Source organism: Colobus angolensis, unplaced genomic scaffold, assembly GCF_000951035.1.
Source record: "Colobus angolensis palliatus isolate OR3802 unplaced genomic scaffold, Cang.pa_1.0 Scaffold431, whole genome shotgun sequence".
In the NCBI taxonomy this organism is placed as follows: domain Eukaryota; kingdom Metazoa; phylum Chordata; class Mammalia; order Primates; family Cercopithecidae; genus Colobus; species Colobus angolensis.
In genome coordinates, this window is record NW_012117722.1 from 206,461 (window position 1) to 233,177 (window position 26,717).

Consider the following 26,717-nt stretch of genomic DNA (forward strand, 5'->3'; position numbering starts at 1 on the left):
TGCATGCAAAAGAAGAATAACACAATTAGCCTTTTGGATATAAAGAAAAAAGGAACAATCAAGAAACAATACTTTTAATAATTTAAAAATCTTTATAACCCCAAATATATTGTAATGCTATTATTTTCCAGGTTACTTTTGCTCTAATAACAGTATATAAATACATATATTTTCTTCTTTTGAGAAGTTAAGATTTAGTTGTAATACAAGTAAATCCTCTAAATAAACTATTTTTTTAAAGGGTATGATAAACTGTAACACAGGGATTTTTATGTAAGTACTGAACGATGAAGTTTAGAGACAATATAAAATCAACTATGAATTGACTACAAAATAGCTGTATGTCCCTTTAACCCATATTTTCATTTTGTCAAAAATTATTAAGTGACACAACTGTTGTTTAAAAACAGAAAATGAAGTTTTAGCTAAGTATACAAAATGAAAGTATTCATTCTCCTTTGTAAGATATTGTCTACCTTACTGGTTGATAGCATTTTCAGTGCACTATTACAACACATAACAGTTCTCTCCACACCAATTTGGCTATATAGGTCTATGAACATTCCTCACATGTTTAATATGTAAACATGCCACTGAGCACAAAAAATGAATTAAAAAAAGTAAAATCCAACACTGGCAGTTGGGTTTTATGTATAAAGCAGCAACAGGGCAGACCTCAGGTGATGTTTAGACTTACTTCTTGACCTAGACTTATGTTAACAAGCCCCCAAAAGGTCTAAAGCACCAAAGAGATCTGCCAACTACACTGAGATGTGGCTACGTAGATGTACTATGGGTTTACAAATATAAGGTGAATAAAACTGAATATATCCATCAAAATCTTTATATTCTACATAGCAAAAGAGTACTAGGAAAAATTACAAATAAATCAAGTCTCCTATAGTTAAATCAATCAATAGCAACTCTCTCACTTAAAAAGTAACACTGGGCATAGCACATAGAGCATCTAAGACACAAAATGTATGCAATTCCAAAGTTTAGATTATATTACACATTTTACTTTTTTTTTTGTTAAAGACGTGCTATGTAATCATTACAATTATTTTAACTACAGCAAATACATGAGTAGGTTAAAAACTGGTATCTCATATATCCCATAAACATATATACCTTTTATGTGTATACAAAAATTTTTAAAAAATTGGCTTAGTGTCAGAAGTAAATTTAATAAAATAGAGTTCTTAATTAAGGCTAGAATTTTCCATAGTGAGAAAACTGTCCCGGAGTAGCTAAGAAGACAGAATATGTAGGCACAAAGCCTGGGTTTTGTTTGTTTGTTTATTTATTTACTTATTGAGACAGAGTCTAGCTCTGTTGCCCAGGCTGGAGTGGAGTCTCAGCTCACTGCAACCTCTGCCTCCCAGGTTCAAGTGATCCTCCTGCCTCAGTCTACCTAGTAGCTGGGATTGCAGGCATGTGCCACCACGCCCGGCTAATTTTTGTATTTTCAGTAGAGACGGTGTTTTGCTCTGTTGGCCAGGATGGTCTCTAACTCCTGACCTCAGGTGATTCACCCTCCTTGGCCTCCCAAATTGCTGGGATTACAGGCATGAGCCACAGTGCCTGGCCAAAGCCTGGGTTTTAATACTAGCTCTGCCAACCCCCAGTTACTTAATCTTTATACCTTAGTTTCCTTACTGTATACAGGAAAAATGTTAGCAGAACCTATTCCATAGGCCTGTTTCGAAGATTAAATAGTGTTGATAAAACAACCTGGAAGAGTAAATGATATATAAATGTAAATGTCTGTTATTTGTAGACATAAACAAGCCAGGAGTAGTAACTGAGCACCAGAGGTGAGACAGAAGAGAGAGAAAGAAAAAGAGCAAAATAATGTGTGCTTTGTGACACGACCACTTCCCAATCACCTTTCCTCCAGTCACCCCATGACCAATAGTTTCCTCATCAAAGTCTATTAAACTCATAAAGTTTGTTCATACAAAGGTTTTTTTGTTTTTGTTTTTGTTTTTGATTTTTTTACAAAGCAAGGAAATGGCTAAAACTTTATGCAGTCTATGTTGTACTGAACAGGGGAATCTGGACTCTAAGAGTCAAAAGAGGCCAGGAAATTTTAAAACTGATGAATGAATAAAAATTGTGGGGTCAGTTTTGGATTCTGACAGGTTTTGAAACTGGGATAAAGGGGCTCTCAAGTTACATTGGCAGTGCATAATTTTTACAGTAACATAAGAAAGCACCAGTATTTTCAGACTCTACTTTGGAAAAGAATTTAAACTCAGCCGGGCGCAGTGGCTCACACCTGTAATCCCAGCACTTTGGGAGACTGAGGCTGGTGGATCACCTGAGGTCAGGAGTTTGAGATCAGCCTGACCAACACAGTGAAACCCCATCTCTACTAAAAATACAAAAACTAGCCGGGAGTGGTGCTGGTCGCCTGTAATCCCAGCTACTTAGGAGGCAGGAGAATTGCTTGAACCAGGGAGGTGGAGGTTGCAATGAGCTGAGATTGCACCGTTACACTCCAGCCTGGGCAACAAGATTGAAACTGCATCTTAAAAAAAAAAAAAAAAAAAAAAGAACGTAAACTCTCAAATGATTTCATTATTTATAATGAAAGTCTTTTCAAGTTGTGTGTGTGAGAGTCACACACTTTCTCCCCTTTCCAGGTAAACAATTCATAGTAAGTGGTTGCTAAGTCACGGATTGTATTTCTCGGCTCCCATCCCTAGCATCTAGGCTTGGCCATGTGATTCACTGTCATTAATAGAGCATTAATATGAATGACATGTGATGCTTCTAGAACAAGGCTTTTAGGAGTCAGATATATGTTCTCCATTTCCCTTTCATACTTTTGCAATATGGATTTGAATGACAAAAATGCATAACATGTAAAGAACCTGGGCACCTGAACCACTGCACAGAGAAGAGTTGATAACCTGCCACAAGCATCTGCCTCAAATTATTAAATTAACAAAAAATATAATTTTACTAAATGTGAGCCTTTATACATTTAGGGTAAAGTTTTATAGAAACTAGAATTATGTTAGCTAATATATCAAATTACTTGGGGATGATATAATAGTATGATGGCTAAGAATAAATTCTACCACACAAATGCTGTGTGTAGCAGTTATTAGCTATGTGATCCTTGGCAAATCAATCTTTCTGAGCTTTACGTTCCTTATTTAAATAAAATGATGATAATAATGGTACCTGTTTTAAAGTGTTAGAATTGTGCCAGTATGACTCATTGTATGTACCTGATAAACCCAGCCTTTATTAATATCTACGATTAGGCTTATCCCTGTGGATGAGTGAATTAGCTAAATAAGCAGAACAAATGAATCCAGTTTTCTTGTAAGTATACAGAAGCATTCTGAACAGTTTAGGATAGTCTATCTAGAAGCTGGCATGGTTGTACATAAAATGGTTGCAGAGTCAGAAGGCTCACTGACAGTGCCACCTCCTTGGCCAACTTCAATGACATACCCCATTTAGAGCACAGACTCTGTAGCCCAACTGCTGGATTCAAATTCCAGCTCTGCCCTTAAGATGTGAACTCAGGCATGTTACATACCTCTCTGTTTCAGTTTCCTGATGAGTAAATGGGACTAATAAAGTGAGGCATATCACTGAAGATGAAAAAATAGTGGTGTGCTTCAGCTTAGTCTTAGGGTATACAATTATACAGATACACATGTTATAATTTTCTCCTTGTAAAAAAATGAAGTCCAAATTAAATATTTTTCTGGTTATAAATGACAAAATGCTCACCACTGACACTGGAGATTCTGGATATTTACAGAGAGTTATACATTTAACTAGTATGTAATGGCACTTTAAACATACTGAAGCCATATGGCATAGTGGTTAAGCACTGAGGCTACAGGCACAGACTAAAATTCTAATTATTTCTTTGCCACTTACTAGCTGTGTGACAATGGTTAAGTGACTTAACTTCTCTCAGCTTCTGTGTTTTCCTTGAAGAATCCAGCCAATATTCAGAGTTCTGTGTGACAGTCTCTCGTATCAATGTCATAGGGTTGCTGACAGGGTTAAACATGACACTACACATTATAAGCCTTACAAAGGACCAGTTACATAATATGGGCTGAACAACTTTTAGCCATTCTTATTAGTAATTATCTGCCACTTGATCAGTATCTGTGGAATGAATGAAATAAATGTTTGGCATCACCTAAACCTGACTGTCAATGATGAGTGAAAACAAAAATAGTAGCCATTTAAGTTCAGTGGAAAATGATTGCTGGTTTCAGGCAGTGCTGACTTAAAGATTTAATGGTGGAAACAAAGGTAAAGCTTAAAACAGAACTAATGGCATTTTTTTTTTTTTTTTTTTTTTTTTACATCTTGGGGAGGTGTGTAGGATACAACTAAGAATAAATAAGATAAATGCAATATGATATGTTACTAAAAACAGATTCTCTAAAAAATTACATTTCATATACCATGTATATAAAATATGAAATATTTATGCTCCTTTAAAATTGTATTTAATTCTCACAATTCTGTTTTAGATGAGAAGAAAGTGAATTACTAAGAACACATTAAAATTTATGGAAACTTTGAGGAATAAAAAGCAGATATTTATATTTTACTTTAAATGTCATTTTCTTCAGGAAGCCCTCCTTAGTTAATACATTCCTAATCTTTCCCAATCTAATCAGCCTTTTATTTTAAAAGCTTTCAATAATTTTGCACTCATGAGCTGGTGAGCATTAAAGGGCTGTGTAAAAGCTGAAGTTCCATAAAGAAAGGATCTCTCTTTGCCTGTTGATATACTACTTAGTAAATGAGCTTGTAAATAACTCCAGGGCAAGAAAAATGCTTTTACTTCTTATGTACCATAAACAGTGCTCAGTGCCAAGTTCTAAAGGGCATAGGCTCTTCTCAAATGCTTCAGCCAAAGGGTATGCAGTGAGTGACAACTATGAAAATATAAAAGCAGAACAAAAGAATAGACAACTGGCATTACTTTAAATAATGTCACTAAGCCATTTACAGAGTAAAAAGCTGCCTGCGATTGTGCTATCTGGGCCAGTGAATCTAGGACATGCTGAATATGAAGAGAAAAGCACAGGCAGAGGCCTCTAGAAGACACGCTGTTGCCTCCAGTGCCATCAGCAGAAAAGAGCCAACAGAGCTCACTTATTATAGAGCCACTTTGATTTAGGCACCAAGGGACTCATCACTGAAGCCACAAAACTCTTAGAAATTAAAGTCAATGCTTGCAATTGCACTTAGAGCAAATTCAAGCAGCTCTGGAAAAAATATGCTTTATTATCATGGTCAACACATTTACTGCAATATCAAAATATCTGAATTTAGCCCTTTTTCCTTCCTTTTTTCTGTGTATAAAAATTAGATTTTTAAAATTAATTATGTGATTTATTAAATATTTTTTCCCACAAAAATATACTTTTCAAGCTGTGCTTTGAAAGAGACAATAAATAATGATCCATGAGAAGATGGAATTATTAAGTATTATAGAAAGCCAGAGAACAGAATTGAGAATAAATTTTTACTTCAAAGGTAATTTTTTCGTACTATTTTCCTTGCTGTTTACAACAATCTTCTCAATAAGTCTCCAATACCTGTGACAACTAGTATGTTTTCTTCTTTGATTAGCAGAAGATCACAGAATCTTACACTAACTATAAATCTCCATAAATTGTATGTAATAATTTCTTAAAATGACTCTTCTGGGTTTGTTTTTTCCTTTTTAGAAACAATTGAACAATAGGTTGAGTATATTTATCAAGGTAGAAACTATAAGCAGGAACTAGCATTTTCAGCAGCAGGTTAAATGACCTAAAGATGATTAACTTTGTTTTGGCTTTATTTTTCCTGTGGGTTTCTAATCAACCCTTTCCGGTAGGTTTCTAATCAATACCCTTTCCTTTAAAGAACCCTTCCTCATTAGAGGATTTACATCCATCTTCAGTTTCAATAATGCCGGTAGACAGGTCAAAGATTCATTCTTACAATTTCAAATTCAGAGTGATAAAAATATTAATATGTGTTAATTTTTTATATTTCCCAATTAATATACTTTTACATAATTACATCACTAGATATAGCAGTGTTTCAATGCAACTATATGCCTATTTATAAATGTAACTTTAGTTATTACAAATAAGTTTTAATCTTTTTCAGTTGAAACTTTCCTAAGTGTAGCATAATTATTTACTATTTGATTACTTGCCAGAATCTTCATAGTTTCAAATTAAGAGAAAAATAAGTATGGTATTTCCATTTACAAAAACATGCTATGGCACTGACTTTGAATCTGGAATACAGAATGTTTTTTACCTCCTTGTAGACCTAGAACATAAAGTCTGTTAAGCTTCACTAAAACTATGACTAACCATTGTGTGTACCACATTCTTTGGTTGTAAGAAAAGAATCTTTACAGTTAAATGATTTTGGAATGAGTATCACAATGTACTGGCTCAATATCAGAGGTTTGTTTCCCAAGTAAGAATTCACTAGCTTACCTGAAAATCAGTTACAGCAGATCCTTTATTCACAAGCCTCCTCTGGCCCTATGCCCAACAAAAGAATTTCCAAAAAATCTGGGTATTTTTGCTTAAATACTTAAGTATTTTCATAAGGTTAAAAAACCTTTTATAAATGATGTAAAAGGATGTTGACAAATCACTTCTACAGTCATCGACAGTAAACGTTGGGGACTGACTCCAGGATGACCACCATGTAATTAATATCTTTATCAATCACTATTATTCCTCATAAATGTACCTTTTCATCTTTCAATGATTTTCTAATAAAATATTACTTTATTTGACATTTACTGTAATGGTAAAATAGTTAAATCAGCACCAATTCTGGTTCCAAAAGGGGGAGAGGGCAGTAAAGGGAGTGAGTGCTGAAAAAAAGGACCTATAGGGTACAGTGTTTACTGTTTGGGTGATGGGTACACTAGAAGCCCAAACCTCACCATTATGCAATCTACCCATGTAACAAACCTGCAAATTTACCCTCTTAATCTATTAAAAAAATCAAAATCTTAAAATGATAATTATTTATTCTTGCTTATAAAAGAGTTAATATTTAAAAACAATAAGGTAGAATTAACTGGTTAAATGTATCAAGAGCAATGTTCAGGTGTTTTTGAAGTGATATACAAGCAAAGAAGAGAAAGAAAGGAAAAGGGAGGTTGCAAAGTAATAGACAAATCACTTCTACAGTCATCGACAGTAAACGTTGGGGATTGACTCCAGGATGACCACTATGTATACCAAAATCAAAGCTATCCCTCCACATATGCAGGTTTCTATAATAATTCTCATGGATACTTTATTTTGGCTTTGCATTTGGTTGACAAAAAAATTGTGAATAAGGAGGCCTGCGAAGTTCAAACCGCATTAAGAGTCAACTGTACTTGTTACAACTTAAAAAAGATGATTTTATTTCCTAGGAATAACAAACCAAACTTAGAAGAAAAATTTACCCACTAAAAAGAGTTTGCTTGTCACAATGTTAAATGAAATATTATACCATGATGTGATCAATTAATTACCATCTGAGCCTTATGCTTTGACTGAGCAAACACCATATTCACCTGTCTAACAGATGTTTATCAAGATTCTTCTGCATTAAATGCACTGTTGTGAAAGACCAGAAAAAACTTGTTGCATGGTCATTACCCTTGAGTTACTTCGGAGTTCATCTTGTGACATGAATTCTACAGATGTAAACAGTACCACATGAGAACTCCCCAAAAGTCTTATAAGACTTAAGAAAATTACTTTTGGTCCTGGTAGGAAGTTGAAATTTGGGTAGGGCTTGAATGAAGAGAAAGATTTTGACAGACAAACTGAAAGATTAAGAATTTTCTGGGTAAAGCACTTGCAGAGGCACAAAGAAAGACGCTTTGTGTTCGTGAACCCCAGGAAGACAGGTCTGAAGCACAGAAAGAAATGAAGTTACACATTTGAGAGATGGAACATAAATAAGAATCATTTGCTCATGTCAAATAAAAGTGGACATTTTTTACTAATATTTTTGTTACATACATCACATTGGTTTCACATGTGCACAATACCTATGGCCTACACCATAAGTTAAATTACTAAAATAAGTTCCTATCTATAAACTTTCTGTGATCTACTAAGGACGGTTTGGGGAAATTGAATAAACAGAATTCAGACTGCAGTGAGAGGGGGACTGAGTGGCCTCAGAAAGAGAGGGAATACAGAAAACTCTTCCAAAAGTTTCTTCCATTCTAGAAAACTTTTTTGTATGTGGTACAGGCTTTGTGCTATATACTGGGATACAATCACTGAAATCACAGACATGGTCCTTGAGCCCCCAACTGGGAAAATTAGGGTTGAGTGATGTGCTTTTACTACTTTATGTAAACAGCTAAGCCAGGTATCAATTTTAGGGCAAAGTTGAAGATATAAAGAGCCTTAACTATGGGGGCATAAGTCTTCCTTCTGAGAATCACTGTGTCTAACAAGAGATATCAACAGATGTATGGTATAAATGTAAACATGACAGGTATATGGAAAAAAACAAAGTCATGGAAGTAGGGTAAATTGACTCCTGACTCTGAGAAGCAGAGAACAATGATAGAAATGATTATTGTTTACTAATATCTTCTTCTGCATTGCAGGCACTAAGTTGCTGGCTTACAGCAGACCTTAAAAAATGTTCTCCTTAAAGGACTAGACAGTAAATATTTTTAACTTTGTGGATTAAGCAGTCTCTGACTTTGTAGCATACAAGTAGCCACAGATAACATGTAAATGAATGAACATGGATGTATTTCAATAAAACTGTTTATGAACATAAAAATTCGATTTCTCAGACTTTTCACATATCACAAAATATTATTCTCATTTTTTTCAACCACTTAAAAAACATAAAAATATTTATTCTCACATGGGCCCTAAAAACCAGGCTCTAAGCCAGACTTTGGTGACCTCTAACCTAACAGACTGAAGGCTGAGTAACAGAGCAGAGGGGAGGGAACTGGCAAATAGAAAACTTGTATTTCTGTCTGGCAGATTATGCCTAATTTGGGATGAACATACTTCTGGGAGTTCATAAAGATCTTTCATGTTTGTTTACACGGTGGTGTAAGTGAACAAGTGCAATTTACTGAGGCTAGGACTGACAGATTTCACCAGATCCTCAAAGTGGATTTGACTGGAGGAACTTTGAGAAATACTGACTTAGCAGAACTCAAGCGTTAGATATTAAGATTCTATTTTTGTATTCTATTAATTACACGTAATGAACAGATAAAAATATTAGCTGGATTAATCTGCCCCTGACTACCATTCATGAACGATGTTACTGATACCTTTTCTTTATCTACTTACCCTTGTATTTGGTTCCCCAGAATTATTAAAACTGCTAATTATTATTACTGATCCCTTGCCATGTGTCAGCTACTTTGCTAAACTGTTTAAAAAATTTATTTAATCTTCACAACAGTCTTCTGAGGTAGGTACCATTTATGCTTCCATATTAGAGTTGTGAAACTGGCGGCTAAAAAAGGGCCTTTACCTTTTTGTTTTCTGCAGGAGTCTCTTCTAGATCCTCTTTATTTGTATTTTATACTTTTTTCCTAAATAATTTCATTAATTTCAATTGCCAGTTCTATGTTGTTGATCTTCAAATTGCCTAAAACACATTTCCAATGATAGTCCCAAGCTCAACATGGCCAGAATTGGCAAATGTGGTCCTTTCCCACAATCAACCTCTTAGTAAATGGCAACATCACGTACCCTTATCTCTAATATTCCTCTCCTCCCTATTGCCCAAATGCTCAGACACAAAAGACTGTTTATTCTAAGACATAATTCTAAGCTCCTTCCAGTTCCACCCTAGTACAAGCATCCCATGATGGTGTACTAAGCGGTCTTAAATATACATTTTTTTAAAGTGAAAAAGGCAATATTATAGAACAAAATTAAATATTATAAAGCTATGGTTGTTTAAAAAATCTATATCAAAAAGGCTTCTCTCTGTGTGTACATATAGTTGGAACGGGATTATAGTAAAGTGGTTAAGAACATAAGCTCTGCTTCAACTGTTAAGAGTTGTGATGCCTCAGACAAGTCATGGAACCTGTAAAATGGGAATAATAATAGTATTTCATGGTTGTTTTTTGCGAATTGAAGGAATTAACACACATAAAAAATTAAAACACTGGCTGGCATGTAGTAATTGCTCAGTAAATCACAACTATTATTGCTAATGGTTTTATCAATATTAATAATACAAATGCATAGAATGATTATCCAATAATAAACTATCATTTTCACAGTGACTTTGCAATTAGTGGTGATACCACAGGAGTTTTATATATCTACTTTTTGCCTTTCTGTACTTAAAATGTGAAAATCATTAGTAAAATAAATCCACAAAACTCTCTATTTTAAAAAAAACACTCTGAATTAAATAAGGATATATTAAAATTAGTCATCTTAAAAACAATCAGACACATTTCTTGTTACGTCTTTAGCTGCCTGAAATGTTTTGTGACACCTATTCTGAAACTGATCTCATGCTTAACAATTATCTTAGTATAGTGAAAAATATCACCATGTGTAATTATTTTAGTGCTAAGTGTTGTGTTTTGAAGGCATAATAAATTTAGTTTCCTTTCCTCTTCCAAATCCTGAAATACAAATTAATTATAAAAATTATTTTTTATAATAATTTTTATTGAAATCGATAACATTTTTCTGCCAAGCCAACCTAAAAGTATATCTACATCTTAGCCAAACTCAAAATTTATATTTCAGAGCAAGGAAAAGAACAAACATAGACCAGCTGGAGTATGTTTGAAAATACTAATCCTTATTAGGGCATCTCTTCAGAAGATGAGTTACTTTAGCTGAATTGAATCTCTATTAACAGTAGTGAATTCCTAAGGCAGACAGCAACAGTAAATAAAAGAATCCATGCTTACATTCATTTGATGGTTTTGCCGACTTGAGAATAATTTCTGGCACCATGATTTTGTGTTCAGGAAACAAAGAACATGAAACATTACGTTCTTTGGAATGTTTTTCTTGTGCCATTAAATGAATCAAGTAAATGAGGCAATAAGGCATGAATAAGGAATTTAGATTTCAGCAATATTTTGATCCACAGTAGCTTTCAGTTTCTGAAACTTTGGAAGGGCCAACATCCTTTGTAAGAATTTTTGGCTTATATTGTTAATAATCAGCAGAGCCAAGAAAACATTTCTTAGAATGTTCAAAGACACTACCTTAGCCTTCCTTCCCTGCAGCCATAACATTATTTTTCTAGGAGAAAAGGCAGAGAGTCTTCACAAAGCCATACCAGATTTAAAATACAAAGAATATTTTGGTAAACTGTATTGGTTAGAAGGAGAAAAATAAGTCCTAAGGCAAGTATCATCCATTTTCCCAAGGTAAATAAAGTATGCTCTCCAGGAAGGTTCTCTATTGATTTGTTTCATGACTTGCATTACCTGTGTAACTTTTGGGTAATAAAACTGGAAAAAATTAACAGAAGGAGATTTAATATTTTGCATATTTATTGGCATAATTATTGTCTAAAGACAATAAGAATTTTAAAATAATACCTTGAACTCATTGTAAATTAGCTTATTCAAGCACTATCCCTTTAGATGTGAGTTACAGTTATTTCAGTGTATATTATTTATTTCTTGACAGTAGAACAAGGAAAATTTTGATAGTTTCTATGTATGATTTCATCTTGAGAAGTTAGTGATATGCCTTGGAAATTCATAAACACTTATTAACCCATTGTGAAATCTAACATCTATAAATCTACCTAAAACACCTTAGAATATTTATATTTATTGTCTGTATAATCTTGTAGAATAGTGAACTCCATATAGTTTTGAACTCCACTATGGACCACCTGAAGTCCTTCATTCCCTTGATTAGAATGAAAGAATTATTTAATTTCCTAGAAATAAATTGTCAAGGAAAAAAAAAAAAAAAAAAAAAGAAGAAGAAAGAAAAGAGTAAGATTTTCTCATTTCTTGGGAAGACACAATATTAACAGATAAGAATGAAAGAGCAGAGCTTCAATTTTCTCCAATAAGAATGATAATACGCATGCTAGAAAAAGTCAGACTAAACAGTAAATAGCAGCCCAAGACAGGTGAATCACTAAAATGGGCTTAAGAATCTAGACTTAACCAGATATTTTCTCAAAGTCTTAAAGAATGTGGCAATATATTCTCAAAGAATCTTATGGTGATTTCAGACACCTTGGCAAGGACACTGGAGATGCACAAAGGCAGGGGATGACAATCTTGAAGGACAAAAGAACAGCTAATGTGAACCAGATACCTGCAAGGGAGGCCTTGATCCCTGATAAATGTTTTTTTAAAGTTACTTTCCAGATGACTTGCATTATCCAAACTTAGCTGGGTAAGTGCTGCTCAGCAGGATTTTAATCATATCAATTAATTTCTTACAACATAGCTCACCCTATATCCTCACTCTCTCCATTTGTTAATACCTCATTTGCACTGAGAAGATCAAGGAGCCTCTGACTCAAGCTCCTTCAGCTTTCAATATTCCCACTGCAATATTCCTTTGTATTTCAGCCATTTCCTCTTTTCTATCATACTCAGGGAAACAAAATCAACCTTCTCTGTCTCCGAGAATAAATTTGTGTTCTTGAATTATCGCCTCTGTTCTCTGGAACTTTGCACAATTAAAATTATTTGTATCATATCTTTCAATCTCTCCATCTAGAGGTGTTATATCCACTCTTCACCTGGAAAAATGATCAGATTACTTTGCTCAGAAACATGCATGAACACACACATCACACACACCTCTTACTCCTACTACTCCCTCAATTACAGAGTCTGGTACATGAAAAGTGCTAACAAATGTTGGTAGAATCAAAGAAAAGAGGACTGCTATGTTTGATCTCTTTCCTTCCTAATGCTAAGCTCCCTGAAGAAAAGTTCATAAGAGTTACCTCTATTTATCCATCTTGCCAGCCCCAGCACCATGCATATGAACAGACTTTAGGGATGGTGAAGGCAGCGTCATTCTAACCCATTGTGTACCTTGTAGTTCTATTCCCCTGCGCTCCACCCCAGAGTATCTCCTGTTCTAGCCTTTCCCACCCATGACAAGAACTGCATGCAAATCTAATTGTGAAGGGGAATTAAGATAGACATGGTTAGAGAGAGGGAGCTGAAATGAATGACAAAATGGAGAGTGGAATGGGCAGCAAGTTGACAGTGAAGTCAGAGAGCTCAATTTAGGAATTCAGAAAAACAAACTGTTGAAATAATGGGGACAACATATGGAGTTAGAAGGTCTTGAATAGGGTTTTGAAGGAAAGGATCTGCACAGGGGAGAAATAAACTTTGATAGTGGAAAAATATTGGAAAGGTACAGAATACTTATTACTAAAGAAGCATAGAAGTGATTTTTTTTTTTTTTTTTTTTTTTTTTTTTTTTTTTGAGACGGAGTCTTGCTCTGTCGCCCAGGCTGGAGTATAGTGGCCGGATCTCAGCTCACTGCAAGCTCTGCCTCCGGGGTTTACGCCATTCTCCTGCCTCAGCCTCCCGAGTAAGCTGGGACTACAGGCGCCTGCCACCTCGCCCAGCTAGTTTTTTGTACTTTTTAGTAGAGACGGGATTTCACCGTGTTAGCCAGGATGGTCTTGATCTCCTGACCTCGTGATCCACCCGTCTCGGCCTCCCAAAGTGCTGGGATTACAGGCTTGAGCCACCGCGCCTGGCCCTAGAAGTGATTTTTAACACATTCATACTACATCATAATTGACAATTGTTTGAAAATTGTGAAAGAGTCCTGCAATATTTTCCATAGTTAGAATATAAACATCAACATCTTGTCAGTATTTGGAGAAAAGATATTACTCTAACAAAGTATGCTCAGCTGTTAATGATATAATAAATAATTTTACTAAATGGTTAGAACAAATCATCTACCAATTCTGCATGTGCCCTCATCCTAGGGACTTAGATCCTTGACCCATTTTTCTCCCCACTACCTTTGATAACATATATAAATAGAACTAGATTTTATTATTTCTGGCATTTTACTTTACGTTTTTTCATTTTGTTCATTGGTTCGTGTGTATTTCAGGTGTGATTTCCTTCCACTGTAAATGATACTTCTATTTTTGAAACACTCACTGTGCCTGGGATAGTACTGCAGATAGTTACCCAATAGTACAAGTTAAAGTAAATTGAGTAATTTCTAGTTTATAAAGCTGATATTTTACATTTACAGATGTTTTCTTCACAAGAGCTAAAAGTTCTATTAGAAATCATAGTCTCAGTTGTATGAAGCTTATTTGATTTGAGATCTGTCCTGAGATGAGGTATCCATGGGAATTAGACAAACATTTCATATAGTTTTAGGTTTCACACAGATTTCTTTTTCATATCCCAGGAAACAAAGCATCATTTTCAACATTTAATCAATGTACTCCTTCCTTCTGTTGTGCAAAGTCCTTCCTTGTGTACTCATCCTGATTTATTTGTGTTTTTATGCTCAGGCTTTACTTCTTCAAGAAAGCCTCTCGGAATGAGTCTCTTCCTTTCCTGTGCTTCTGTTCTACTACTCTGACACTTGTATTTAATATAATTGTCTTTTCTGAGCTGAAATATTTATATGTGATTTGCTCTATGATACTGTGATATCCTTGAGAGCAGGAACAGTACGCCATCCCTTTATCCCTAGCTCTTATCCCAGTGCCTGGCATGATGCCTAGCATATACTAACCACAAAAATGTTCAACAAATGCTTCAACTTATTTCAAAATCTCAAATGTGCTTGTTCTCTCTCTCTCTCTCTTTGCAAAGTGGTTAAAAGCATGGGCTTTGGCACCAGGTCGCCTGGGTTTAAATTCAGGCCCAATCAGTTATGAGACCTTGGGAAAATTACCCAATCCCTCTAAGTCTTAGTGTCTTCAACTTTAAAATGGGAACAAAAACATTTCATAAGTTTCTTGTGACCAATGAAGGAGCGAAACTGTATACACTCACACAAACATAACTTAAGAGAGCATGGAAAAAGCTCTAGAAGTGTAGATATATTATTTTTATCCACTTGGATACATGAATACTTATCATTCTTATGAAACTGATTAGCATAATTTCAGAAGTGTATTTAGAAATGACTTTGCACAGTTTTGTAGAACCTTCCAATAATGTTTTCATTTTCAAGTGAGGAGAAGATACAGGATATTGTATGGAATATTATACAGCTGGTATATGAGTGAGGGGACAATTCCTTACATTACACAGGCTGGGCCACTAAAACCAGCAGAGATGAAAAACTTTACATTTTAAAACCCAACCTGCAGTTTACCTAGAGCTTCATTCAGTTCCAAAATATTTCTGGCTCAGGAACATTTTCTTAACATTTGCCATTCTTTACTACTTCATACCCTTTCTATCTATATTGAAAGAAAGGGCTGAAAATTAAGAGAATCCGAACTTGTTTAAAGAGAGACATCTAAGAGGGGCTTTCTTATGGGAGATTAAAATTAAGTAATATTTCATGTGGGAATAGGAATCCAGAAATTCAGATCTCATGGTCAATGCAGAAGCTGAAGCAATAAAAACTAACCTTTCTTAGAATAATTCTGAATTTTGTTAAATCTCTGTAGGAGAGATGAAATACAATTAAATTAATGGGGAAAATCATTAGTGGAAGTCCTAAGAAAGAGAAATATCAAGTTATGCACTAAAACAAAGAGGGGTGATAACTGAGGGTTATCAACATTTGTCACTTGCTTTAGAAAGATCAAGAAGATTGAAACCTAAGGATAGGCTATCAAATGAAAGGTAAAATTATTATGTAGAAAGAGAAGCATAAAATTTTACACATAGAAAGTCCACAGGAGAACATCCCATTCAACCCATCATTATATAAGAAAACTGAGTTGTAGAGAGAAGTCAAAGTTCATTCATTGAGTCACTTTGGAACAGAACTACATATTTTGGTATCTTGGCTTCATAATCCCATTTCCTTTTTGCACCTGTACATTGCAATCTAATCTCTGAAAAGAGGATATTCCATGAAGTTATTAACAACACAACTTCTGGGAAGGAAGATATTATTTGATGTCAACATTTGACCATAACTGAGATAAAACACAAACGAAAAAAGCAAAGAGACTAAGTGTTTTAATGGCAATAATTTCAACCCATTACCTATTAATACAAAGATGAGCCATAGTTTTTATGCAAAATTACTGTTGTGTTTCATAAGAAAACTATGCTCAAGTAATGAATGATAGGGTACTAACTAGCTAGAGAGGAAAAGAGCGTAAAGAGGGAGAAGAAAGAGAAAAAGAGAGAAAAAGACAGACTGGAAAGTTGAGGGAAGAAGAAAAACCAACTCTCAAACTTACAATCTCTCACATAGGAAGCACTGGTTTCCTTCAAGGACATCAAATAATGTTTCCATTTCATCTAAATATTTTGAAATCTGGTGGTCAAAACCTTCTCCACCACCTCATGCTGTAAATAATTACTTTAAAACCAATAAAAATCTATCCATCTGACAAAGGGCTGATATCCAGAATCTACAAAGAACTTAAACAAATTTACAAGAAAAGACAACCCCATCAAAAAATGGGCAAAGGATATGAACAGACGCTTCTCAAAAGAAGACATTTATGTGGCCAACAAACATATGGAAAAAAGCTCATCATCACTGGTCATTAGAGAAATGCAAATCAAAACCACAATGAGATATCATCTCAAGCAAGTTAGAATGGCAATCATTATAAAGTCAGGAAACAACAGATGCTGGAGAGGATGTGGAGAAATAGCAACACTTTCATACTGTTGGTGGGAATGTAAATTAGTTCAACCATTGTGGAAGACAGTGTGGTGATTCCTCAAGCATCTAGAACCAGAAATACCACTTGACCCAGCAATCCCATTACTGGGTGTATACCCAAAGGATTATAAATAATTCTACTATAAAGACACATGCACACGTTTATTCCAATACCGTTCACAATAGCAAAGACTTGGAACCAACCCAAATTCCCATCAATGATAGACCAGAGAAAATGTGGCACCATGGAATACTATGCATACATACACCATGGAATACTATGCAGCCATAAAAAGGATGAGTTCACGTCCTTTGCAGGGACATGGATGAAGCTGGAAACCATCATTCTCAGCAAACTAACACAAGAACAGAAAACCAAACACCAAATGTTCTCACTCATAAGTGGGACTTAAACAATGAGAACACATGGACACAGGGAAGGGAACATCACACACCAGGGCCTGTAAGCGAGTAGGCGAAGAGGGGAGGGATAGCATTAGGAGAAATATCTAATGTAGATGTCGGGTTGATGGGTGTAGCAAACCACCACGGCACATGTATACCTATGTAACAAAACTGCACTTTCTGCACATGTATCCCAGAGCTTAAAGTATAAACACACACACACACACACACACACACACACACACACACACACACACACACACACCAAAAACCAGGAAGCACCACCATAAAAAAATTAAACAAAAGAAACAATACAAATGAAAAATGCCTCTTATACTTACTGTAAAGGAACCTGACTCTAAAGAAGACAAATAATTCTCCATAACAGATAGAACAGCTCATCTGATTGGAAGAGCAAAGATGCAGATCCATCACAGGGATGCTATCTACTTTAGGTTCATTCTAATCCTGTAATTTTAAGACATGACTCAAATTTCCTACTTCTAATTTATTTGCCAATATATCCAGTAGAATGAGTAATTTAAAATAGGTACTTTCCAGAATGATGAGTGAGACATAAAAAGGATTTTGTGAAAAGCTTTTTGGTATAAGTAAATTTTGTGATAAGGTTCTTGCTATTAAGGAATAGAAAATGGAACCAATATTGGTTTTAAGAGGAAAAACAGTTGCTGACTATTTAAATCGCATCAATATTTCACTTACCGTTGATTTTACATAATATTGAGCATAGTAATGAATAGTCTAACCTGTCTGACCAATTTTATATAATTTTAAGCAGTGTTTTGTTATATTTTACAGTACAAAAATAGCCACCCTCCCTTTTGTATTTGCTTTTTAAATATATACCTTTAGGGCATTATGCTTTTAAATTTATAAGCAGCAGAAAATATCTGAAACACATATTCGTATTAAAACATTGTTCTTTGTATAAAACCACTGACCCATTTTTCTAAAGTAAAAATCGCTGCTGGGTTTTTACTGATATTGAAACTATAACAAGTACAGTTCAATTATTATATTTATACAGTACCTTGAAGAGTATATGTCAAGTTGCACAACTGACCTTCTTTTCTATAAAAAGTATAGATGTAGCCAAAAATAAATAATTGAATTATGGAACATTTTGAAAAAGAGAACCCTGTTGCTTTTGTTGCATGTAAATAAATTTGGATGTTTAATACTTCTTTGCATTTCCTTGCATGTTTGCAAATATGACCTTAATTTTTTAAATTAAAAAATCTGTCTACTTTACAGATTTAAAAGTGATACCTTGTGAAGACAGCTGTACAGAAAAAACAAACCCATAAATTTAGCAGATTTTCAGAGACATAAATTTTCTTTTCAAAGAAGAACCAAATACATGCCACAATTCCATCACAAGCCATAGTATGAAAATCAACTTTTTCTCTCCATAAAGAATTGAGTTGTTTAGGTTGAATTCACATCACTCACCTGTTTGACTAAGCTGAGATGTGCTTCTACTCCTTCGAGACACTATGGCAACCACTTTGGCACTAAGGCTGGATCTCCGTTTCTTTCCACCTGCTCCAACTGTACCAACAGCTGTGTCTGACTGGCTGCCGTCATTATGCTCCAGTATGTACATCTCTCCACTCACACTGGTGCTCTTCATCATGGCTCTCCCTGAAGTCCCCATCCGTCTGCCTTGCATTTTGGGGGTAAATGAACTATATTTACAAAGTAAAAACATATATGCATCCATAAATTACAGGTCAGCATCACTGAAATGCTAAATCTAATTTATTTTGTAATAATCCAGACATATTTTTAGGGGAAAAATGCAGATGAGTAGTGGTTCTACACCTACACATAGTTTAGTATCACACCACCACCCGCAAAATATTTATTACTAGACATGGCTTAAAACAATGCCATTTCAACATGGAATAATTTATAAACTTTTTAAAGATTATAAAAATAAGTGCAACAAATGCCATACATGGGGAGAAGAATGTTACTGACCAATTTTGTAAATAGTATAGTTACTATGTTACCAGAGAAAAACTAAAATATTTCAATTATTAAGAAAAGTTCATATACATTGCAGAGAGAAAAATATTTTTTAAAATGTACACTCTTTAAATGTGCCACATAACGAGGCTTAAGAAATGAAAAGCATTTGTTCTAATTTCCCTTTGGGATTATAACTAACACATCTTGCTTAATGAGTCTAAGTAAGACTGCAAAGAAAGCAAAAACTAAAACAGAAACAACAAAAAATGCTTTTGGATTAGTTTCCTCTCCTCCTGTGTGCCCTCATGCTCCACTTCTCCACACAAACTTCTTCACCTCATTTCCTTCTTTCAGTGCCTCACACTCGCATGAGGTAGGCTGATTTCTTTTTTTTTTCCTTTCCTATCAAAACTTGTCTATGTTACCGGCTTGTACAAGTTTATCTGAAGAGATTCCTTTTCTCCCCAAAGAATGTATTATTGTTAATTATTTTATGCAGCATAGAAAGTTAGCTGTGAAAAACTCCTTTCTATTAGCCAAAGTAAACTATGTCTGAGAGTTGAGGAGAGGCAGGGCAAGCAGGCAGGGAGCATGGATGTTAGGATTCTAACAACCTTTTAAATTACAATGCATATGCAGCTTTATTATCCATCTAGACCAGTACATTTTTGTCTAATAAAAACCTGGTTTGATACATCTAAAATGACCCTCTTAATTTTGTTTCCTCAAAACATTTGCAAAAACTAATTATATGACCCTTATTACCATTTTGATCTTCTTCATTTTCTACTTCTTGTTTTGAACTACAAAATACACACTAGCTGATATAGCATCTTTAACAGTGAGGACATTTAATATGTGAGTCAGAATAAATCCTAATATGATTATAAATTGTAAAACAGAAAGTCTTGGGATTATGTAACAAGTTTGTTGTCATATATATAATGAGAGAGAAATTGGTATGAGGTGAATTTAGAAAGGTGGGAGAGTAAGATCAGGAAGGAGAGTTTATAAGCTATGGAAAAGAGGTAAGACTGGTCCTTAGGATCCTTCATGGATTGTGAATTGAATATTGAGACCTCTGTTGATGAGGACAATCTGTAATTTTCAATACTTAGTTGCTTTACTTGAACTTGTCCACATAGAAATTCTGATAATAATAAATTATTCTTATTCTTTCAACGCATTCTAGTCAGTTTTTCATTAACTCAAAGTTTTAAAAGTCATTTGCAAATCTGATAATTTTGCTATGCATTTTACGTACATTTTTTGAGACACAAATGAGAGTATTATTATATATGATCTGTCCCAAACTGATTCCTGTGGGATTTATATTCCCAACTCCAGCAGACTTTCTTTCCTGATAAATATTATGGTCAATTTCTTCTGTGTCTTCACCAACATATTTGAATGCATTAGCTAAATATGCCACCCATCCTTAAAGCTACTCTATCTGCTTTTCTTTACTATTTTACTTGCAGAATTCTGCTGGAGAATCCACAGAAATGTCAGGATTTGGTCAATTTCATAGTTACAATGTCCATGCTCAGTCAAATGCCTACAACAGAGAAAACAGTGGTTTCTCATCTCTCATCAATCTTTTTAGCACACTCTCCACAATGGTTACTGAAAACTTCTCTTCTGATGATTTTTTTAACCTTTAAAGGAAAGTATGAATTAACATGTACCTTTTTTCTTCCCATTATTTCTATAAAGATGGAATTCTATTATAGCTTGAAATTTCTATCTCTAATATCAGTCTACAAAAAAATACCATTGTGAAATTCTGGGCAATGTTCTTTACTTTATGAAGAAGTTTAAGAGTATAGGGAAATGTCTGCTATCATATTTTATTATTAAAATTTAAGATGAGCTGGGAAGAGTCAAAAGTTTATTTCATGGATATCCAATTTTAGCAGTGAAATATTCTACAATTTTGACAAAAGTTCTGGAAAACATAGAAAAACATGTATAACAAGTGTTATCATTGGGAGGGGGTTAAGTTATACGAAAAATGATTGGGTGAATAAAATATGAGGTGCTTTTTTCTCAAAAAAATATATGTCTAGATGCTCAAAAGCATTCTTTTATGAGGACATGTGTAGATTCCTAAACAGTCTATAATATTATAATATTCAATGAAAAAACATTTAAGGTATTTTCATTTCTTTTAATTGAGGCAGTTCAGAGGATCTAATCAGTCAGATTAATCTAATCAATCTGAAGATTACAGCACAAATATGCTTTCTACCGCCCCATTTCTTAACTTCCATTCGTTCTGCTTCTGTTTCTTAAAAAATTATTCCTATCACTTATACATATCTGAATCCTTTAAGACACATCTTAAGGTTTTCTGCTTTATAAAGCTATTCAGTCTCTCTAGCTTCATGACTGTTGTCTCCTGGTCCTTTGTTTCATATTTTGCACTGGTTATATTAAGATTCTGATATTTCATAACAGCAAGCACTTTATGCACCTCTAAAACTGCTACAGTCCCCTTCCCATTGCTAAATGAATTGATTTATGAGTAGGAAGTGGAAAAAAAGTGATCAGTATAGAAATATACTGTGATATAACCCATCTTTAAAAATCAAAATTCCTTTCTTTTTGATCCCACCCTCTTCCTGTAGACTTTTTGCTGAAAAATCTCAAGTAGTTATTTATATATCCTCTCCTCCTTTTTCTGAACAAATTTGAATCAGGCTTTGTCCCCAACATTTCACTAAAACTGTCTCTTATCAGTCGCCAATAACTCCACATAGCAAAATCCTGTCACTTACCAGTCCTAATCCTTTTGACCTCTCAATATGTCATGCATTTGTCAAAGAATTTGATTCCCTTGTCTTGAAATACTTTATTCTAATGGATTTTCCAAACTTGTGCCTCACTGGCAGGACCTTGATCCTCTTTTATCACTAAATGCAAGAGCTCCTTAATGTCCAGCCCTTTGGCTTATATTCTTCCACATGAAACGAACTCCACAGATGTCTCACCTGGTTCCAAGCTTTATGTAGTATCTATCTATATGCTGCAGATCCCAATTGTTTTCCTGCACCTTGTACTCAACCCTGGACTCCAGATTTATATATCTAGCTGTCAACTGACATATCTGCTTGGATATATCTAATAAGGCTCTCAAACATAAAGTGTTCAATCCCTCAAAACACCTGCTCCCTCTCCAGTCTTCCATATCACATCATAGGCACCCATCTACCCAACTGCTCAGAGTAAGAACAAAATATCCAATCTTGGAAGTAAGACAAGCCCAACCAACCAACCAACCAAACAAATTGGTTTCTTGGCCACTTTTCTTGAGCATTCCCTAACATGCTTGTGCACTGGCTAACAAGAGCACCTAAGGGTCATTTGACTGTCTACAGAAGTGTAAAATTTTGACTTAGTATTTACTTATAATTATAGTCCAAATATTTTATATTCTTTGTAAAGTTAGATGTTAATTTGAAAAAAAAACTAATAAAGGGCAAATGATTACTATCTGGCCCTAGAGAGGATAACCAGTAAGTCATAGTTTCATTGACTTAGAATACATTATCCAGTTCTGAATCTAACTTAGTAATCTAATTTTAGTATTCCATTTTTCCCCAATAACTATATGTGTATATACAAAATTACAAGGGTTTCTTGGATCATCTTTGGAAACAGCTTGTTATACTGTTGGTTTTCTCACTAATTAATTAAAACTCCAACATTTGCTGTTTTTCTGGTGATTATTGATTTAATTTGGAGAATTACATTCTGATAGTACTGGAAGTTCCACCAAAGACACTTAAATGAACTCCCTACTTAAGCCAATTAGCTGTGTTGTCCAAGCAGGGCATTTCATGGGCTCTATAAGCCCAAGGATGCCTTTTCCTGGCTTCTAGATTTAACTTCAAGAGGCAACAGCACAGTCTTCTTTCTATTTTCTTTTTTCTGACTCTAGTTTTCTATGCATGTTTTGATTTTGTTTTGTTTTGTTTCTTTCTGGTTCTGGTTCTTGGCAAGACTGGCTCTGATTCTGCATTGCTTATGACTAACAATACTTTCTCAACTAGTGGCAGTAACAATAGGGAATTTACCTATGGGTGAAATCTGTCAGATGGCTGGCCAACAGATTTCAATGTCAGGAATACATTGAAAGCTGGGTGGCAGATAACAGAAAATCTAGTTTGGTAGACTTTTTGCATGTATTTTTTTTTGTTGCATGCTACTAAAAACTCACATCACTCAAGAAATATATTGTGCACACTGAAAGAAGAAAAAACCCTTTAAAGTCTAGGCTTAGGTTACTATGTTAATTTTAACCCTATAGCTGAGTGGTAACACTGAACCTGCTAGTTCTGTTTGCTAAAAAATAATCTTTTCAATTGGTGACAAAAAAATTTCTTACTTTGTGTATACCATAGGGATAGTTGGTTCAAGTAGCAAATACTAGATCTCAAGGTATTTTATTTTTATACTTCTGTTTTAAAAAATGTTTTAATTTTCAATTTCATGGGTACATACTAGGTATATATATTTATGGGGTACATAAGATTTTTGGGGGGGCTTTTTAAAGGACACTTTAGGTTCTGAGATACATGTGCAGAATATGAAGGTTTGTTACATAGGTATACACGTGCCATGGTGGTTTGCTGCACCCATCAACCCATCATCTACATTAGGTATTTCTCCTAATGCTATCCATCCCCTAGCCCCTTACCCCTCAACAGGCCTTGGTGTGTGATGTTCCCCTCCCTGTGTTCTCACTGTTCAACTCCCACTTATGAGTAAGAACATATGGTGTTTTATTTTCTGTTCCTGTGTTAGTTTGCTGAGAATGATGATTTCCAGCTTCATCCATGTCCCTGCAAAGGACATGAACTCACCCTTTTTTTATGGCTGCATAGTATTCCATGGTGTATATGTGCCACATTTTCTTTATCCAGTCTATCACTGATTGGCATTTGGGTTGGTTCCAAATCTTTGTTATTGTGAATACTGCTGTAATAAACATACATGTGCATGTGTCTTTATAGTAGAATGGTAATTTAAATTTGATAAAACTTCTGTTCTGATTGATCTGTACAAGTAAGTACTTACATAATTCTAGCACAGAGAATTAAAGAATCCCCAGAGAAGAAAGAAACTGAACTCCTAATACTTTAAAAATGCTATCCTTTTAAGAAAACCCCCTTTTCAAAAAATTGCTAACTCAGCAGAATCAAAGTGAATTCTTGAAGATAGCAAAGTAGTTTAATAATTTTGGCTTAACAGCAGGTTTATGAAAACCATAATGATATTCTACTTTAAATGTACTAGGATGGCTATAATAAAAAATAGACAATAACAAAGGTTGACTAGAATTAGGAGAAACTAGAGCCCTCAACATTGCTGATGGGGATGTAAAGTGATGCAGTTGCTTCAGAAAATATGATGGCACTTTAAATAGAGGTAAGCTAGAGTTACCGTATGATCCAGTAATTCCATTCCTAAGTACATACTCAAGAGAATTGAAAACATATATCCACACAAACATATACGAACTATTCATATGAAAATTATTAGCAAAAGTCAAAAAATTGAAACAAAACAAATGCTCATCAACTGATGAATAGAGAAACAAAAACGAAATATTATCAACCATAAAAAGAAATGAATTTTGGGGACCTCATACTGATAGGTATGGAAAATGAGATCTGGTGGTAATAACACTTTGGTCCACATTATAAATTACACATATGATTTGGTATGAAATAATTAAGGATTAAATGGAAAAGGTGATAAAGTATCTATACACATTCAGCCAAATCAAAGATGCCATCAGTATTAAGACATATCATAATTTTATGTAATTTTTTTTGGTGGCTTAAAACAACATAAATTTATTATCTTTCAGTTCTGGAGGTCAGAAGGCCTAAAATCAAGATGTCAGCAGGGTTATGTTCCATCTGGAGGCTCTAGGGGAGAATCTGTTTCTTTGCCTTTTCTAGTTTATATAGGCTGCCCCAATATCTGATCTGATGGCCCCTTCCTCCGTCGTCAAAGGGAACATTGGCTGGTTGCATCTTTCTCAGTGGAATCACTGTGATCTCTGCCTCTGTTGTCATATATCTGTCTTTGACTGACTCTGCTCCCTCCTTTTTTCACTTATAAGTACTCTTGTGACTACACTGGACCCACTGGATAACCTTGCATAAGCTCCCTTCTTTAAAGTCAGATGACAGCAACCTTAATTCCATCTGACACCCCAATTCTCCATTTTTCTGAGGATTAGGATTTGTCGGGGGCACATTGTTCTGCCTACCAGACCAAGTAACTCTGGAATGGGGGTATGGAGTCTCTCTCTTAAGAAAGAAAAATGCTAATTAAACAATGACATGTCATCAATTGTAGAATATGCACTGACTGTATAGATGGTAAAATACAAACAAGTAATGTGGATAAAATCAATTAAGTTATGGTAACAGACAAACGAATTTAAACAATAATTTTTTAAAATAACAATAAAATAACATTAAAACATCAGAAGCTTACTTTCTCAAACATAGACTTTACTTATAGATACAGAAGTGATGGGTGATGTAAGACAATCAAATCTGCACCTTCATTTGCCAGACTTTGGCTCATTATTACAATGTAAGGAGGCTGACACAACGTTTTGGAAGACGATAAAAAATAGAAGTCCTAAAATACCTTCTTTCAGAAAGCAAGAATGTTTTCAGAAGACATGATGGGCTATGTCAGGATAGTTCCCACTCTTCACGATAAGCTTAGCTTAAAAACAGTTACAATCAATTTACATATATTCAATCCACTAAAGAACCTAGAAGTCTACCACAATTCTATTGTAAGCCTTAAGGAGGAACAAGTAGTATAAATAATAATAATGCATATAAGTTCACAATGCTGTTTACAAAAATGTTAAAAGTTAAATAACAAAAATTATATGAGCCCTACACTTACATCTGGATTAATACACAAGTTACTAACCACAAACAGTAGATCAATATTGTTGATCAATATTAAGAAGCCATCTCTAGGCATCCATCCTATAATTTTCAGTGGTCATAAAACAGGGACTGGTGATTAATAATCAAGGTGGCATTAAATACCTCCTAAAGGTGTCTGGTAGATCATTTTGACAATAAGAATCAGAACTGAAAAATGAACTCAAGCTAGATCCCTATTTACATTCAATCTCTTCAAGTAAGCTGGACCTTAAGAAGTAATGATCCCTGTAATTTTTATTAAATCTCATTCCCACTCACACACATGTGTTCAGTTTTATGTGAAGCTATAAGTAGTCTTTAGTGTTGAGGGCTTATGCACATTTCATTAGTTTATTCCTAGGTCTTAGATTTATTTCTAGGTATTTTATATTTCTGACTACATTACATTGATGGCATTTTGTAAATTTCATTTCCTAAGGTTGTTGCTAGTACATAAAAATAAAATTCCTTTTTATATGTACAAAAGAAAATTCCTCTTTATACATATAAAACATA

General features: G+C 34.5%; 1 protein-coding gene across 5 annotated transcripts in view; it reads right to left on the reverse strand.

Annotated features, from left to right (window-relative positions):
* Positions 1-26,717, reverse strand: part of RIMS1 (regulating synaptic membrane exocytosis 1) — a 502,863-nt gene that overhangs the window by 46,830 nt on the left and 429,316 nt on the right. For 3 of the 5 annotated variants that reach the window (XM_011957025.1, XM_011957027.1, XM_011957026.1), the window contains one exon: positions 18,709-18,944. The exons of the other annotated variants lie outside the window; for them this stretch is intronic. In XM_011957025.1, the coding sequence (XP_011812415.1) occupies positions 18,709-18,944 (236 nt within the window). The remainder of the gene's footprint in view (positions 1-18,708; positions 18,945-26,717) is intronic. 5 annotated transcript variants of the gene reach the window in all.